This window comes from Danio rerio, chromosome 23, assembly GCF_052040795.2.
Source record: "Danio rerio strain M-AB ecotype USA chromosome 23, GRCz13ab, whole genome shotgun sequence".
Taxonomy (NCBI): Eukaryota; Metazoa; Chordata; class Actinopteri; order Cypriniformes; family Danionidae; genus Danio; species Danio rerio.
The window spans coordinates 34,354,414-34,370,844 of NC_141043.1; the positions used below are offsets into that span (position 1 = coordinate 34,354,414).

At 33.3% G+C, this 16,431-nt stretch overlaps 1 protein-coding gene across 3 annotated transcripts in view; it reads right to left on the bottom strand.

Annotated features, from left to right (window-relative positions):
- Positions 1-6,395, bottom strand: part of phip (PHIP subunit of CUL4-Ring ligase complex) — a 69,460-nt gene extending 63,065 nt beyond the window's left edge. For 2 of the 3 annotated variants that reach the window (XM_087307442.1, XM_087307441.1), the window contains exons 1-6: positions 6,258-6,395; positions 6,087-6,145; positions 5,973-6,002; positions 5,764-5,823; positions 1,564-1,714; positions 1,005-1,103 (exon numbers count right to left, since the gene is read on the bottom strand). In XM_087307442.1, the coding sequence (XP_087163568.1) occupies positions 1,005-1,103; positions 1,564-1,714; positions 5,764-5,823; positions 5,973-6,002; positions 6,087-6,145; positions 6,258-6,297 (439 nt within the window). In that variant the 5' untranslated portion in view covers positions 6,298-6,395. Of the gene's footprint in view, positions 1-1,004; positions 1,104-1,563; positions 1,715-5,311; positions 5,477-5,763; positions 5,824-5,972; positions 6,003-6,086; positions 6,146-6,257 lie in introns of those variants that run through there. The other variant, XM_087307443.1, reaches the window with a different exon arrangement.
- Between the last annotated feature and the right edge of the window lie 10,036 nt (positions 6,396-16,431).

The following is a 16,431-nucleotide window of genomic DNA, read 5'->3' on the forward strand; positions in this document are numbered from 1 at the left end:
ATATAGTAACAGGGTTTCTACAGGTTTCATCAGGTCAAATTTAAGACTTTTAAAGACCTTTTTAATCCCATTATGAATGAAATGATAGATTCACACAAGGCTAAACGCAACAGATTTTTCTAATGGCCCACTTAAAACATTAAACAAACAATAAAAACAGATGTTACTATAAGGAAGATATTTATTTGGGGGAGGGTTGAGTTGTTGCTTTAGGACGATGCACAACCTGAGGAGCGCGGGGGGTGTTTTAAGTTGAGGTGCTATTTGTTTTTATATTAATTTTTTAAGTCCAAAAGAGAAGAATTGATGTTATTTATTACTTTATTGTTCAAGCTACCTCACAGGAGGGCTCTGTTTGTTAAAAGAGTTGTTGAATGTTAAAATAAGATGAATTAAATAAAAATAAGAAACATCCTGAATCTGTTTGTTCGCTCTTCTTTATTTTTTTATGTATTACAGATGTATCAGATTGGGTTTCGCTATCGGTAGATACTCAAAATCAAAGTCGGACTCAAGGGCAAAAAAATCGGGACATCCCTAATTTTTTCCCAATTTTTTTATTTCAATATTCAATTCAATAAAAAGCATAACAAACAAAGGAACAAATAAAAGCAAAGTAAATATTTAGAATGTGTTATACCACTTAGAGAGCTCCAACATACAATGCACATAAACAAGTTTCTCAATTTACCAACAAATTACTACTTCTTTCATAACCATTTAAGCATTTTAAAAATACAGTTTTCTACAGATTATATATCAAATGTTTATCCATAACAAACACCAACTTTCAGCCAAAGCACAACTAGATTTAAATTCAATCAAATCTAAATAGTCTAAATATTTAAACTAAGTGCTCCGACTTAAAAAAAAAATTTTATCAGATGTTATATTTTATATTCTATTTCAATAACCAATTTAACAAAAAAACAGATTTAAAAATATCTGAGTTGGATGAATGCTGTGTGCTACAATAACACAACAACCAATAAGAGATGACCTACCAATATTTGGCGGGCTCCCAAAGATGACTGGCGGCTCGGGGGGCCTGCCACAGTGCAGAGCTGCGAGGGCCGACCCCTTCCATACCACGTGCTTACAACCTGTCAACAAACACATGGGAATGTTGCTAAATATACACTGCAGAAGGGGCTGAACCTCTAGGCACACTAAAACAAACTGGTGGTCATGCGATTTGTAATTATACGCTTTTGCTTTATTTCATAACAGCCAGTCACAGTCTTCATGATAGTGCTTAAGTCTTAATTGTTATGAAATCTATTTTAATTTGAAGGCAGCAATTAACATTCTTCTTTCTTTAATATACTTGCTTACTGTAGATCTCTAACTCATTCATTAGATTACATTCATAAAATATTAAAGGTTAGTCTACTATAAAAAAAAATCCCAATTTTACACATCTTGTCTTACAATCTTATTCATTTACAGCAGCTATGGTATCAATACTGTAAAAAAAGGCAACATAATGATTTGATTAAATGAAACTGATTACCTTCAAACATAGAAACCGAATACATTTAATCTTCTAACAGAAATGCTCACTTTTGTTTGTACGCAGCACTGACTGTCGTCCGGTTCCCAGAAGTGAGTTGACTCCAGGTACGCTGGCTGGCACTTCTCTCTCTAAAAGTGGGCTCACTCGCTCACACACCTGCAACAGGTGATCTGGAGAAATGTGCCTGTACAATTTGACCTGTGCACACAATTAGAAACAAGTATTAGAGCAGTTTATTACCTTAATTTTAGCCTAATATAACTTTAATATAAATTTTAAATAACTGCTTTCTTATGGTTTGTAGTTTCAAATGAAATTATTACTCTGGTCATAATGGCTTTTATTACTATTACCATATTAATAATAATAATAATTAATATTAGATTTCTGAAGGATCATGTGACTCTGAGGACTGGAGTGATGAAGCTGAAAATTAACTATCAAAATCACTGGAATAAATTATTAAATTAAATAATAAACTACTTTTAAACAGTTATTTTATTGTGCAATAACATTTCACAATTTTACAATTTGTACTGTATTTTTGATTAAATAAATGCAGCCTTGGTGAGCAGGGTAAGCTTATTTTAAAACATTTAGAAATCCTACTCACCCCAAACTTTGACCAGTAGTGTATTTAGATACAAGTTAGCCACTATACACTATGCACTTAAATGTATAACTTTATAGGGTTATTTTGTCATTCAACCTCAGTGTCTGAAAGCCCTGTTCCTCCACTACAGAATTAAATCTGTGACATTTGAGCGTATGAAATGTTCAACATCCCACTCATATTTCAAGTGCAATTTTTAGTTTTATAATTACCAGTGTGGACTATTTATACTATAAAATGAAATCAATTTTGTTTATTTAATATTCGTTATACTTAATGACTTTGTAATGATGGTGTATGCATAAAAATCAGAGGAGTACATTTGTTTTACTGTCCTTGTTGCAGTTTGTTACAGTTGCAATTTAACTGAACTTTTAAACATTATTAGCTTACTTTAATTTACAGGGTTAGTGTTAGGATCGCAGATTCCTCTTTTTGCATGTCTTTTATTACTATATCCATGGTGCGAATTACAGGGGGGTTTGGAGGGGTCTGACCAACCTAATTATTGCTTGATCCCCCCTGAAGGACATCAAAATAAGATGTATGAGGGGGTCTGCTCTTTAATAGTTAAGAAATAGTATGCTCAAATCTGTATTTTAAATAATATTATAAATTAAAATAAAAGATAACTTTAATATACATTTGACCACCCCATATTGGTTCATACTATTGTGAATGCATGTTTGTGCCAAAAATATTAAATTTATTGCTTTGAAACCGGCAAATTTAAAGCAGCAACAGACAGAATAAGTGTTCACAAAACCTTTTCTTTAAAAAAGGTGTTTCCAGGTGTCTGTAAAACTAGATGCATAGTTTGTATTTTATTATACACTTGCTCGCAATAGGTGCAGGAAAGCAAATCTGTCACCGTTCATTTGATATCGCACATATCATTGAGAACCACTTAATATCCCTCAAAACACTGAAAACATAATAACAAGTTTGGTTAATAAAGTAGATGTAACTGAATTAAATATACAAATGTGGTTCACTGAAGCAAATTACCGAACATAACTGAAAAATTTGACCCGCCCGATCGTCAATGTATAATTTTTATCCTGACTATATCCTTAAATCAGAACATGTTAGTGTTAGTTGCCATGTATTCATTTATTTATATTTTTGTATTGAATGACAGATTTCTGTTAAAAATAAATAAATAAATTTTTTTACATTTAAATAGAAATGTTTTGTGTTGGTTAAAGGGTAGGGCAATTATAGTTAACTATAAAAATGAATTAGAGATGCAATTAAACGTAGGTTTACACACAATTAAGTACACTGTATCAAATTATTTATTCAACAGTAGAATAAGACATACAATATAAAATGGATACAATTAGGCTTTTGCTTAATGTTATTGCATGTGTTAATGCATACTCTACTGTTATTGCTATAGTAAGCAGATACAATTCTATAACGCAAAAATTTTACAGCTGTTAGTCTTGAGACTAATCTATGAAAAAAATATAATAACAATGGCACAAATTCACTTTTAATATTCTGTTACATCATTGTAAGAATAAAAAGCCTTTCATACAAGTGATCAGCATCATCGTTTAATAACTGTAAACAATCAAAGTGCATTAAAAAATAATTAACACTTCTTTTTAAGGTGTCCTTGTTAGTTGCACATGTTCTATCTATGTATTTACTGTTATGTTATTAATTATGCATAATTGCATGCAACTAAACATACATCTAACCCGCATTTCAACCCCAGCCATATAGTAGCTATGTGTAATTAATTAATAACACTCCGTAGTTAAATGAATAGTCACCCTAAAATAAAGTACAACAATTAATTGAATAATACAATAAAGAATAAATTTAAACGCATTTAAACGCCAGACAGACAATGCACATTAAAACCAGTTTACGTTATAGCATAATTACAATATTTGACTACATACGACACTTTGTGTCAAACAAAAACGGTGTTACTGCCGTTTTACAAGACTCTTTTTATCTTTCCACATCTTTCCTGGAGATGCATCTAACCTACAGTGTAAAATGTTCATCTCCCCCTGCGCAACGCGTCAGTCCAGGCATCTTTTATCAAGCCTGTTCAGCAGATCCAGCGGCAGGCCAGTAATTAATGTGACTTTAATTGCATTTAGCGTCGTCCCATTGGTCCACACGCGCGCACACACACATTCCAGATGCAAAGAAAGGAGCGCGTGCACACACCGCTTAGACAATGATTTAAAATGTCCATGCACGTTTAACGTTAAACAAGCGCGTTAAAACACTAATTAAAAAATCAATCAATATGCAATTTTGTTAATTAATTATTATCCTGAATCACTACATTATTTGGTATTAAAATGCATATTTAAAAAATATATTTTTTAAATATGTATTTATCCTTAGATTATGTTGAACGTAATAAATTTATATTTATTTTTTAATTCAATATTGTTATCGTCATCATTAGTTAATTATCCTTACGAATTGTGATAATTAATGCAGATTGCATAGCTCATTAACATGTTGATCGAGGGACGAGTCCTGACAAAAAAAAAAATTAATTGACAGCGCCAACATCAGGCAGTCTCGTGTGCGTTATTACAACCCACAATCTGCAGGCACGGGCTTTATAACATCTTCACACGCCAGTGAAATTATCCACTCATACACATACACACACGCGCATGCATGCATTCACTCACTATAATACACTCTAGTGGCGAGATCAGCCGCGAGACAACCGCTAAAACAATGTAACAGATTATCGCTACATTGTGTGTGAATTTCACAATGTAGCAGTCCGAGACGACGGAGATACAGCAGTAACAAGCAGCATGTGCGATTAACAGACAGCTGAGTCTATTAGTTACGCAACTGATATATATTGGGGGCCGGCCATAACAGGGGCTGGATCAAAACACACTAAGTTTTAAAATAAGATATTTCGGGATCTCTCACTTCAAATGTGAAATCAAGCCGTCTTCCTGATGGTTGTTCTTACGTCGAAAAGCGAGCTACTAAAAAACGTAAGCAGTCAAATAAATAGTTTGTTTACTTCTCTAAATATCGTAATTAATAAATTAATCGATACGTATTCATTTCACTGTACCTCTCATTTGTATTATCAGCTTCAAGTCTCAGCACTGAAAACATTTCCTCCGAAAAATGCAAAATGTTATACTGTCAGGCCACTTAAAAAATCCCATTACCTTCCTAAGATCCTCTACGTCTCCGTTGTTGCTTCCTTCTCCACAAGCTTAGTTTAAGTGTATTAAACTAAGGTAAAAAGCAGTATTTTACCCGTACTATGGTTGTATTACATAGAGCAGAGCGCCTCCATCCCGCCCCGCTTTCAGTCTCTGGCGCACTGGTCCCTCCTCCCTTCGCTCCCTTCCCCTTATAGCAGCACATTCATGACGTCTCTTTATTTCTACATCAATTTTAACATCTATTTACACCTTGTGGACTCCACTGTGACCAAACTCACATCCCCGAGGTCAGGCCGGGCTCTGGGTTCAGCTACTGACAGTCTTTTCTAAGCCTGGGGTTGTTTTCCCCCATGTGTTCGGGTTAAGTTTTTTCCTGATTTAAAAATTGCGGGAAATTCAATTTCTTATTTTGCTCTCTAAAAAGTTTTCTCTCTGTTATAGGGATCCCTTACCAAATTTTCGTAACTCCCCGGGTGTTCTTTGCCAGTCCAGTCAATCCGTTTAGGTAACAGCTGTAATGGAAAAACGGCGTTAAATAGGTTTGCTCCAATTCTAGGGCTCGAGTTTGTTTTTTAAAGCATAAATAGGAAATCTGCGTTAAATTAACAGCCTGAAGTGCAGCGCAGTGAGATGCGACGCGAGTGAGGCTCGCGCTGCTTACCTCCTTCTGCTGAACCTCCCGTATCAAGGTCTGAAAAAAGCACAAAAATCGCACATTACGGTTCAATCTTCTCCAGGGATGTCGTTTACAATCTTAAATTACAAAATCACCCACCTCTGCTGCGTCCTGACACGGTCCAGCTTCTAAAAATCGGGCTATTAGGAAGTACAGTTCTGCGAGATGGGGGAGAATGAGCTACATTAGCTTTCAAGAAGGACGTTGTGGGAAAGGCAGATGTATATAAAAAATATTCCAGCGTCACCTTTTAAAATGCCTTTTACTCACCGGATTTCAACTGCGCGACGTGTTTACGCTCAGCAGCCATGTTTAGGGTTGTTTAGGGGGTGAAGGAGAAGGTGTGTGTGGCCGTTCTGGGAAGCGGGTATCGCTGGGCTGCCCTGTAGTTGTCAGTGTTTGTTCACCAGGAAGAGCTGCGCCTCCATTCACCGAACACACACTGAAAGTAGTCCCGGCACGTCGCTCGAGCCTTCCGCGCTCGCGCTAAATAGTCTTCGCTTACTCACAACATGCCATGCATCGATGCGGACAAACATCCCGAGCAGCGGGGCGTTTGATGTTGACCAGACGGGACGATTCTAAAACGAGCAGTTTAACGAACCATAGGGATGTTTGTGAATATTTTGGATTTCAGTTTACGCTCCACACCCCCCTCCTCTCTCTGAAGAGCACAACCCCTTTGCGCAGGAATACAGCAGTCGGGTTTAGTACGTACGCGCAGCACTGTGCTGTCAGGGAGGCTGCGATGCTAACGCTGAAGGGGAAAAGAAGGCAATGGTGGCTCGTTTTATCCATTAATTTAACCATTTATTCTAACTGTGCTTATTTTGCTAAATGTTGGGCCCTGAGCCTTAATGGCGCCTTTTGTTTGTCGGTCCGTCGACCTTGCAGGCAGCGAAGCTCGGATCTAACACAGTGTTCTTCTCACAACTGCAGATACTATCAAACACCCTATTTTACCACAGCTTTCGCGTGGTTGTAAAGTGATTAAAAGCCTATTCATTTTATCCCTAAACCAAATTTCTTTCCCAGGGAACCCACCCCCTCTCTAGCTTTCGATTTGGACTGGGAAGTCCTCCATTTCTTTCCCAAAAGCGAGCGGGCAGTAAAATGGGGGAAGGGTAGTAAACAGGGAGAATGTAATGAATTAAACCTTGTAAGTTACTGGAATCCAGTGACTAATGGCAACACCACACAAAATGGGACATCTGCGATTTAATTTCTATATTTTCGTGTCACACAGCATATCAATTTTAAAGAAACAACATGCAGAACGTGTCCTCAAGTCTGGTTAAAAGGTTGTTTGCAACACAGTTATACAGATTAGGCAAATACATTTCCAGCCACTCTCCACAATATTCTGTTTAATCACATATAGATATTATTTTGGTGTATATGCTGAAAGCAATTAAATATGCATACATAGTACAATTTCACCTTTAAAATAGACAGTGGAAGTTTTGCCATCAAGTTTGCTTTATATATGGATAAATAAGTTTATGAGACAGTCTTTTGACATTAAAAGACCTTTAGAGTTGTAGCTTTGTGTAAAAATAGTGACGGGAGGAGCAGACCTGTAGTTTATGGACTGACCAATCTAAATACTATGTATTTAAACTTGTTATTGATGTTAACTAAACACCACCAGCTCTGTTGTTATCGTAAAGTTATAGTCAATTATTTTTTAACCAACCGTATTGGAAATATTATTATTATATATTATTAACCAAACAATTTTTTAACGTACATTTTTACTTATTTGTTTGCTATGGTATTGTGTTTATACTAACATAATCACCAGGGAAGTTAAATCTGACAAAATCCCCAACATTTTGGAGGGATATTTATGATCCAAGTAAAAAAAAAAAAAGACAAATAAATAAAATAAATTAACTTAATTTAAAAAGTATTTTAGGGTTAGTCAATACAATCCATTAATTAATGAATAGACTTCATTATAAACAATACACTTGTTACATTATTTATTTTCTATTGTTATTAAACACTGTAAAACCCAAAAGTTAAGGTAACTCAAATCATTTGAGGACCCCTGATTGCAACAAACTATTTAAGTTCAAAAACTAATCCTAATGAGTACTGTGAACTTAATCCATTTGAGTAAATGAAGCAACTTGAGCACAGTAAAACCCAATAAATGAAGAGAACTCAAACCAACTAAGAACTGTAAAACCAAATAAGTTAATGTAACTCAAATCATTTGAGGAAACCGATTGCAACACACCATTTGAGTTAATAAAAACTACTGTAAAAATAGTTGGGTTTAAAATACCTAAATATATAACTCAACTATATGTTGTTATATAGCACCTTCCCATCTATGGGTTATTTCAACCCAGTGCATTAGGTTTTTTTAACTCAATGCATTGGGTTGTTTTGATTACATGTTATTTTTTTCCATTCTGGCATTACTAATGCTACTATTACTAGTACTACAATTAATTTTAAAATTATGACTGTAAATAAATAACAAACAGTTTTCAAAAATGTTAAAAATTATTTATTTCCACTACATTTTAAGTTCCAGACACAGCGTTTTTATTAATATAGATTGGCCACAAAGCGAGCGTTTGTATCAATAATAAAAAGTTCTGGTGAAACGGCAAGAAAAAACACCACACAGAGAGCTATTTTAAAAAAACAATATTGTGTTAGAGCTTAAATGAGTGTTATAAAGCAAAAACAACATTACACAAGCACATTAATACTGTCCGTTAAATCAGTTGACTGTTGAAATTCAACATTTTCAACCCAACTGGTTGAGTTATTAAATAAATAACCCAATAAAGGTTAAAAAAATAACCCAACTCAACCATTTGGTTAAATAAATACTTCAATGTTTTTTAGAGTGTAATCTATACAAGTACTGTGAACTTTACTCCATTTAAGTTGAAGTAATGAGGTATTTAATTAACCCATTATTCTCAACACTGAGTTCAAAACTTTCAGTCAAGTTTGAGTTAACTACACTCATTTGATTTGATAAAGTTGACTGTTGGGTTTTTTAGTGTGCATCTTCTTCATTAAAGCTCATCTCACATTAAATAATTGATAATGCATTATTATAATTAAGTCATATTATTTGTAATGTTGTTTTTACTATAAGAATAATAAACACATTCTAAGTATTTTTTCAATTTAACGAATATAATGTCAATAAAGTGTCTGTTTGTCTGTAATGAATTAAGTATATTTATTATTTGTCTCTTCTTGCATTGACATTGCATTTCAATCACACATGATGCATACCATATACATACTGCCATATCTTGTGCATCAGAAAAGAGTTTGAGGTTTGTCTTCCCCTTTTGAGCTAACAAGGGTGACTATGATGTAATATGTGATTTTTATTTATAAAGCTAAAACAAACTGCTAGGTGCCCTTGCTTGAAAAGTCCTCAAATTAACAGTGAACATCATTCGGTGATGTAACACTTTCTAAACCACTGACACTAAGAGTAAACGTGGAAGAGAAAAGGAGTCAGATATTTGAGAAACACATGAGTATAGCAGCCTGGGCTTTGAGGCTACTTAAGCAAAACTGATGCAACTTATCGCACTTTAGAGAAACGGTGGTGATCTGGTGGAGTGTGATGCTGAGTAGGCTTAAAACTTCAGGGGTAAAATGAGACAACAGCTGAAACTCACTGAAAGCGTGACTCAGTTGAATACAGACTCAATTAAAATACAAACCTGAAACACATTCTTAAAATATGTTGGAGTAATTGTTATAAAAATGAAAGACAGGCTCAAGGTTGTGTTATGATTGTTAATGTGCAGTGAGTTTTCTTGCCACTGGAGGTCAGGACTATCATTTCATACAGCGAGTTCAGAGGCCAAACATGGGTCAAAGGTTAGAAGGGTAAACGTGTACATTTGGATGGCTCTATCTTTTTTTGGATTGCTGCAAATTCATCTGAATATTTAAGGTTGTTGTAGGTTTTTCATAATAAATAATACAAACAGAAGCATTATACTGGAATTCAAAAAGAGTTTACATTTGGTAACTTATAATAACTTAATCAGTAAAACATAGGATACTTGCCTTTTTATTTAAAGTATGCAGTTCCTGAATTATGGAAAAATCCAATATTAAATGTAAAGATAATATATATTTTTATATTTCCAAAATAATAACCTATAGATAGTTATAACAATAATCAGAATGTATGATTTTATACTACTACAACTACAACAACTACTAAAACTATTACTACAACTACTACTATTGCTGCTACTACAACAACTACAACAACAACTACTACTACTACTACAAGTACTGCTACTACTACAACTAATAAACTATTACTACTACTACTACAACTATTACTACTACTACTACTACTGCTACTACTACTACAACTACTACTACTGCTGCTACTACTACAACTATTACCACTACTACTACTATTACTACTACAGCAACCACTACTACTACTAATACAACTACAACTATTACTACTACTACTACAACTACTACTAGTACAACAAATACAACTGCTGCTACAACTATCACTACTACTGCTACTACTACTACTATTACTACTACAACAACTACTACTACTATTACTACTACAACAGCTACTACTACTACTATTACTACTACAACAACTACTACTACTACAACTATTACAACTACTACTACTACAACTATTAAAAATACTACTACAACAACAAATACTACTACTACCACTACAACTTCTACTACTGCAACTATTACTTCAACTACTACTACTACAACTATAACAACAACAACTACTACTACAACTACTACTACAGCAACCATTACTACAACTATTACTACTACAACTATTACTGCTACTACTACTGCCACCATTACCACAACAACTACTGCTTCTACTACTACAGCTATTGCTACAACTATTACTACTACAACAACTACTACTAAACAACTATTACAACAACTATTACTACCACTACTACTACTACTACTACAAATACTACTACTACCACTATTACTACAACTATTACTACAAAAACTACTACAACTATTACAACTACTACTACTACAACTATTACTAGTACTACTACGGCTTCTACTACTGCAACTATTGCTTCAACTACTACTACTACAACTATTACAACAACTACTACTACAACTATTACTACTATTACTACAACTACTACTACAACAACAAATACTACTAGTACTACTATTACTACTACAACTTATACTACTGCAACTATTACTTCTACAACTATTAATGTTATTACTACTACTACTACTACCATTAACGCAACAACTACTACTGCTTCTACTACTACAACTATTACTAGTACTATTACAACTATTACTACTGCTGCTACTACTACTACTACTACTACTACTACTACTACTACCACTATTACTAATACTACTACTATTACTACTACAACAACTACTAAAACAACTATTTTTACTACTACAACAAATACTACTACTACAACTATTACTACTACTACTACTACAACTACTACTACAACTACTACTACTACTACTAATACTACAACAAATACTACTACTACTACAACTATTACTGCTACTACAACTATTACTACTACTACAACTATTACTACTACTACTACTACAAATTCTACTACAACTACTACTACAACTACTATTACTGCTCGTACTTCTACTACTATTACTACTACAACTACTACTACTACAACTATTACTGCTCGTACTTCTACTACTATTACTACAACAACAACTACTACTACTACAACTTCTACTACAACTATTACTACTACTACAACTACAACTATTACTGCTACTACTACTACTAAAACTATTACTATTACTACTATAACTATTACTGCTAATACTACTACAATTATTACTACTACCACTACTACTACTACAAATACTACAATTACTACTACAACTATTACTACTACAACTACTATTACTACAACCACGGTTACTACTATTATTACAACTACTACTTCTACTACTACTACTACTACTACAACTACAACTAATGATATTAAAAATAATAATAAATATAGCAGAAATTAAGCAGATAGTTAACCAAAAATAAACAACCCACCATCATTTACTGTCTCTTGACTTGTTACAAACCTATTTGGTTTATATTCCAAAAGAAGATATTTTGCTGATAGCTGGTGCCCTCTGACTTCCATAGTAATTTTTTCCTACTACGGAAGTCGATGGGTCCCAGAAACCAGCAAAATATCTTCTTTTGTGTTCAAAAGAATAAAGAAACCCCTGAAGATTTGAAACCTCTTGAGGAGAGTAAATGATGAGTTAATTTAGATTTTTAGTGAACTATCCCTTTAAGGCATGGCCGAGTTAAGCATGGCAAGCCAGGACAATGATTAAAATGTTATGAGTACAAATCACACCCAATATAATGTTCTGGTCTGCCACTGTTGACCAATAGGAGGCGCTTTTAACAAATTGATGCAACAACATGAAGGTTGGTTTCAGTAGGCCTTACTTTAAAACTTTAAAGAGATACAACCTTAGATTTTTCAGTTTGGCATTATGCCATATGTTACTGATGTACAAAATATGATCATGTTTTTGCTTGTTTGTTTGCTTTCTGCCATGGCCTGGAGATGATCTGATTTGAATTCGGTAAAAAATGGATCAACTGTTTTGGAGGAGTTAGATAAAGTACACTGTAAATAATTAAATGATCAATTAGTCCTGACAGCATATGATTTTGGGTGATTGTAACTTATTAAACTAAGTTAATAATGTTCCAACTTAATTTAATAAGTTACGCAAGCTGTTTTAAGTCAGTTTAACATAATAGTTTCATTTAATAGTTCAATGGACTCAGCTTTTTTATTCATCTTTTTTAAGGCAACCAGGATTTCATTACAGTGTAGAGTTTGGATAAAAAAATGCAGGTTGAAATTCCATTGTAATCCCAAAACATTTTTCTTTTCTTTTAAAACAAAAAATTGCATTTTAAAAACAAAATTTGAAATAGTTGATTGCCATATAAATTAGCTATTACTTAAGCTTCTCTAAAACAAAACCAACAATAGTATCTTGAGTAGGTATTTTTTGGATTAAATAGTCATAAATTTGGACAGTTGATGACACTTGAGAAACTGAATTAAAGACTCAAAGTTTTCTGTGGTGAATGCTGAATCTGTCCTCTATATGTGCAGAAAATTTTACTTCTTACTATGATTAAGCTAATGAAAACAAGTATACAGACGTTTGGACTTAACAATATTTAAAAAAAAAAAAAAAAGTGTTACCACTGAGAAAAAAAGACAATTTTCTGTTTCATTAAACTCCTGTATGTATATATATATATATATATATATATATATATATATATATATATATATATATATATATATATATATATATATATATATATACATATTTACATTTAGTCATTTACATTTTGTCCAAAGTGACTTACAATTGAGGAGGCATTCAGCGATTCAGCAAAAAGAGGCAATACACACAAGAAGTTCTAAGTAGTAATTCTGTAAAGGAACTGCTGGTGCTCAGAGAATTAAGTGCTAAAAAGGAGGCAGGATTTAAATAAAAAAAAAATTATAAAGAGCAGAATGCTTCTACAGGTGGTTTGTCAGGCCCACTCACCTGTGTGAAACACTTCATAAAGGCACAATGTTTTGTTGTTTTGAAGTATGGAGTGATTGTAAGAAAGTGTCTGGTGCAAATGTGACGCAATAAAACACTATAGATGTTATACATTATGAAATGAATGAAATAATACAGAATCATACAGCAAACTGGGATCAAATGTATACTTCTTAAATAAAGTATTTCTAAAAATAAATCTAAATAATGATGATAATAATAATGGGATCTTTACTCGTTTCCTTATTCAATAATAAATATAGAAAATACCTGTTTAAGTATTTATCTTTCATTAGGCTTTTTCTGTTCATGAAAATCAGGAGGCCTACTTGCCAATTATAAACTCTACTAACCGCTGTTGTTCCACTTCAAAGATGGATAAAATAGACAAAACAAATGCTAGATTAAAAAAAAAAATTAATAACAAAATTTAACCTGGTGATTAAGTTTGCCCACATTTTAACCAATTTTGCATTACAGCCTTTACTGTTTTAGTAAACAGTAAGACCAGAAGCTCCACAGGGTTTACAGGTAAAGATCATCTGAAACTCTTTGGTAACACTTTAAAATAATGACCCATTAGTTAAATGTATTTACTAACATGAACAAACTATTAGTTATACATTTATTACAGTATTTACACATCTTTGTTAACATTAATGGTATTTAAGTTGAATAACTGTGCAGTAACCTAAATTAACTTTAGATCTGAATAATGCATTAGTAAAAAAATCAAACAAAAAGTTCTCAGGGGTAGCTTAAATAACGTGTCTGTGCTTTTTGGGTAAAGGATTCATCAGAATAAACAGCAAAAATCAGTCCAAGGCACTCGAATAACATGGAACAAATATTAAAAATCCTTTATTCACATGGCTAATGCTCAAAAAACCTATGCATTACTAACTACTGCATTAGTTAAAGTTAAACTATAATAAATGCTTAGAATGTTAGTACATACATAAACTATTGGACCATTATTTTAAAGTTTTACCAACTTTACTAAAAAGAAGCAGAAATAAATAGCTTGTGTGTGATTATTATACTGGTTTATTTTGATTTACTGTAGGGCTTCTGAATTATTGGCTGTGGCTGAATACAGACAGCAGTCCAGACCAACGAGGACGGCCACTGCATTCATTTCCTCCTCTCTGCTCCTGCCTCCAGTGGCATTGCTGACCTTTCACTTTCTGACATCAGCAGTTGTATTTAGTGTGTGTGTGTGTGTGTATGTTTGTGTTTAGAGTCACATGTGTCTGTGTATAAAGAACTACACTGAAAGGCCTTTGTAGCTTTAGACCAAACACACTGGACCCTCAAGAGTTTTCCACAAAGTTAACTCACTATGGTACAAATGTTGCTATTATTTTTTGACACACTGTAAAACCCAAAAAGTTAAGGCAACTCAAGCCATTTGAGGACACCTGATTGCAACAAACCATTTAACCCTCTACAGCACACATTATGATAAACCTGTAAAAAATAATATTTGACTGTTTTCTTTTCTTAAAACGGCTTAACTTGAAGTGCTGTAAAAAATTGTAAATAAATATATTTTTAAGGTACTTTATGATGTTGCCATATGGCAACAACGTCCAACTCAGGATCTACCTGAGAAATTTCTAATTTAAAAGTTTCCTTATAATAAATAATATATTTTTTAAATAATTTATTTGTTGTTGCAGCATTATGAGCTTTAACTTATAAATGACACCTTATACATACTTTACCACAACTCATATTCCACCAGCTTTCATTTATTCTATTCTTTATTGCTCAATATTATTGAAAACAATCCTTATGTTGTATTATCTTATATACAGCATACAGTAAATATAAATATTTCTCCAGTAAATATTATAACAAATTAAAAACAAGTCTAGTATATCCAGATGCATCAGAGTAATGTAGCTACTAGCTAGCAATGTTTGTATTATACTATATACTATACTACGCCTGTCTTATCTGCATCTGAGTTAACTTACCAGAACTGTCTCTATCAAATGTCCAGTCTGCATCATTCTTATGGTCACTAAAACCCATCTCTTCCTCACTTTCATCTGCAGGAGAGCCAGTTCTGTCCTTTTCTTCTTTAAATTACCATAGAACATGGCGGTGCTCGCTAATACACTGTTCCCTGTATTGATATCTATTCAAAAGTAGTATTGCCATTAAAACTAGATTTTATCCATAATGCAAATGTCATAAACATATGACAAATCAACATCATATTACTTGCATTCATGTTGTTATTGTTACAACTTAAAAGATCACAGCTGACCTTGCTAGCTTGCAAACCCATTGCAATATTGCATGTTCCACTATTGCACAGTGTTGCCATTTGGTAACACACGCATTTGATCGATTTACAAAAAACTACTTTGATTAAAAATTTTTGAGTTGTGAATATGTCATCATAACTCACTGGAGGTGATGTTTCAGATTTTTTTTTGTGGATCTGACATAATTGGATCCTTTGTTTTTATTGACGTTTACATTTGCATTTAGCAACTACTCACAAAAAACGCCAGTCTGTCAGAGATCGCGCTACAGAAAAACACTGGATGTCATGTGACTTAACCAAAGCACATCATTGGCTACTCTAAGGTGTTCTCTTTCAACAAAAAAATAATATGTTGGTCTTAAAGAAACAGTGGCAGCGAAATGAACATGAGTATCATGTTACCATATGGTTGCGCCGTGCAGTAGAGGGTTAAGTTCAAACACTAATCCTAATGAGTACTGCGATCTTAATCCATTTGAGTACACGAAGCAATTTGAGCACAGTAAAACCCGATAAATGATGAGAACTCAAACCAACTGAGTACTG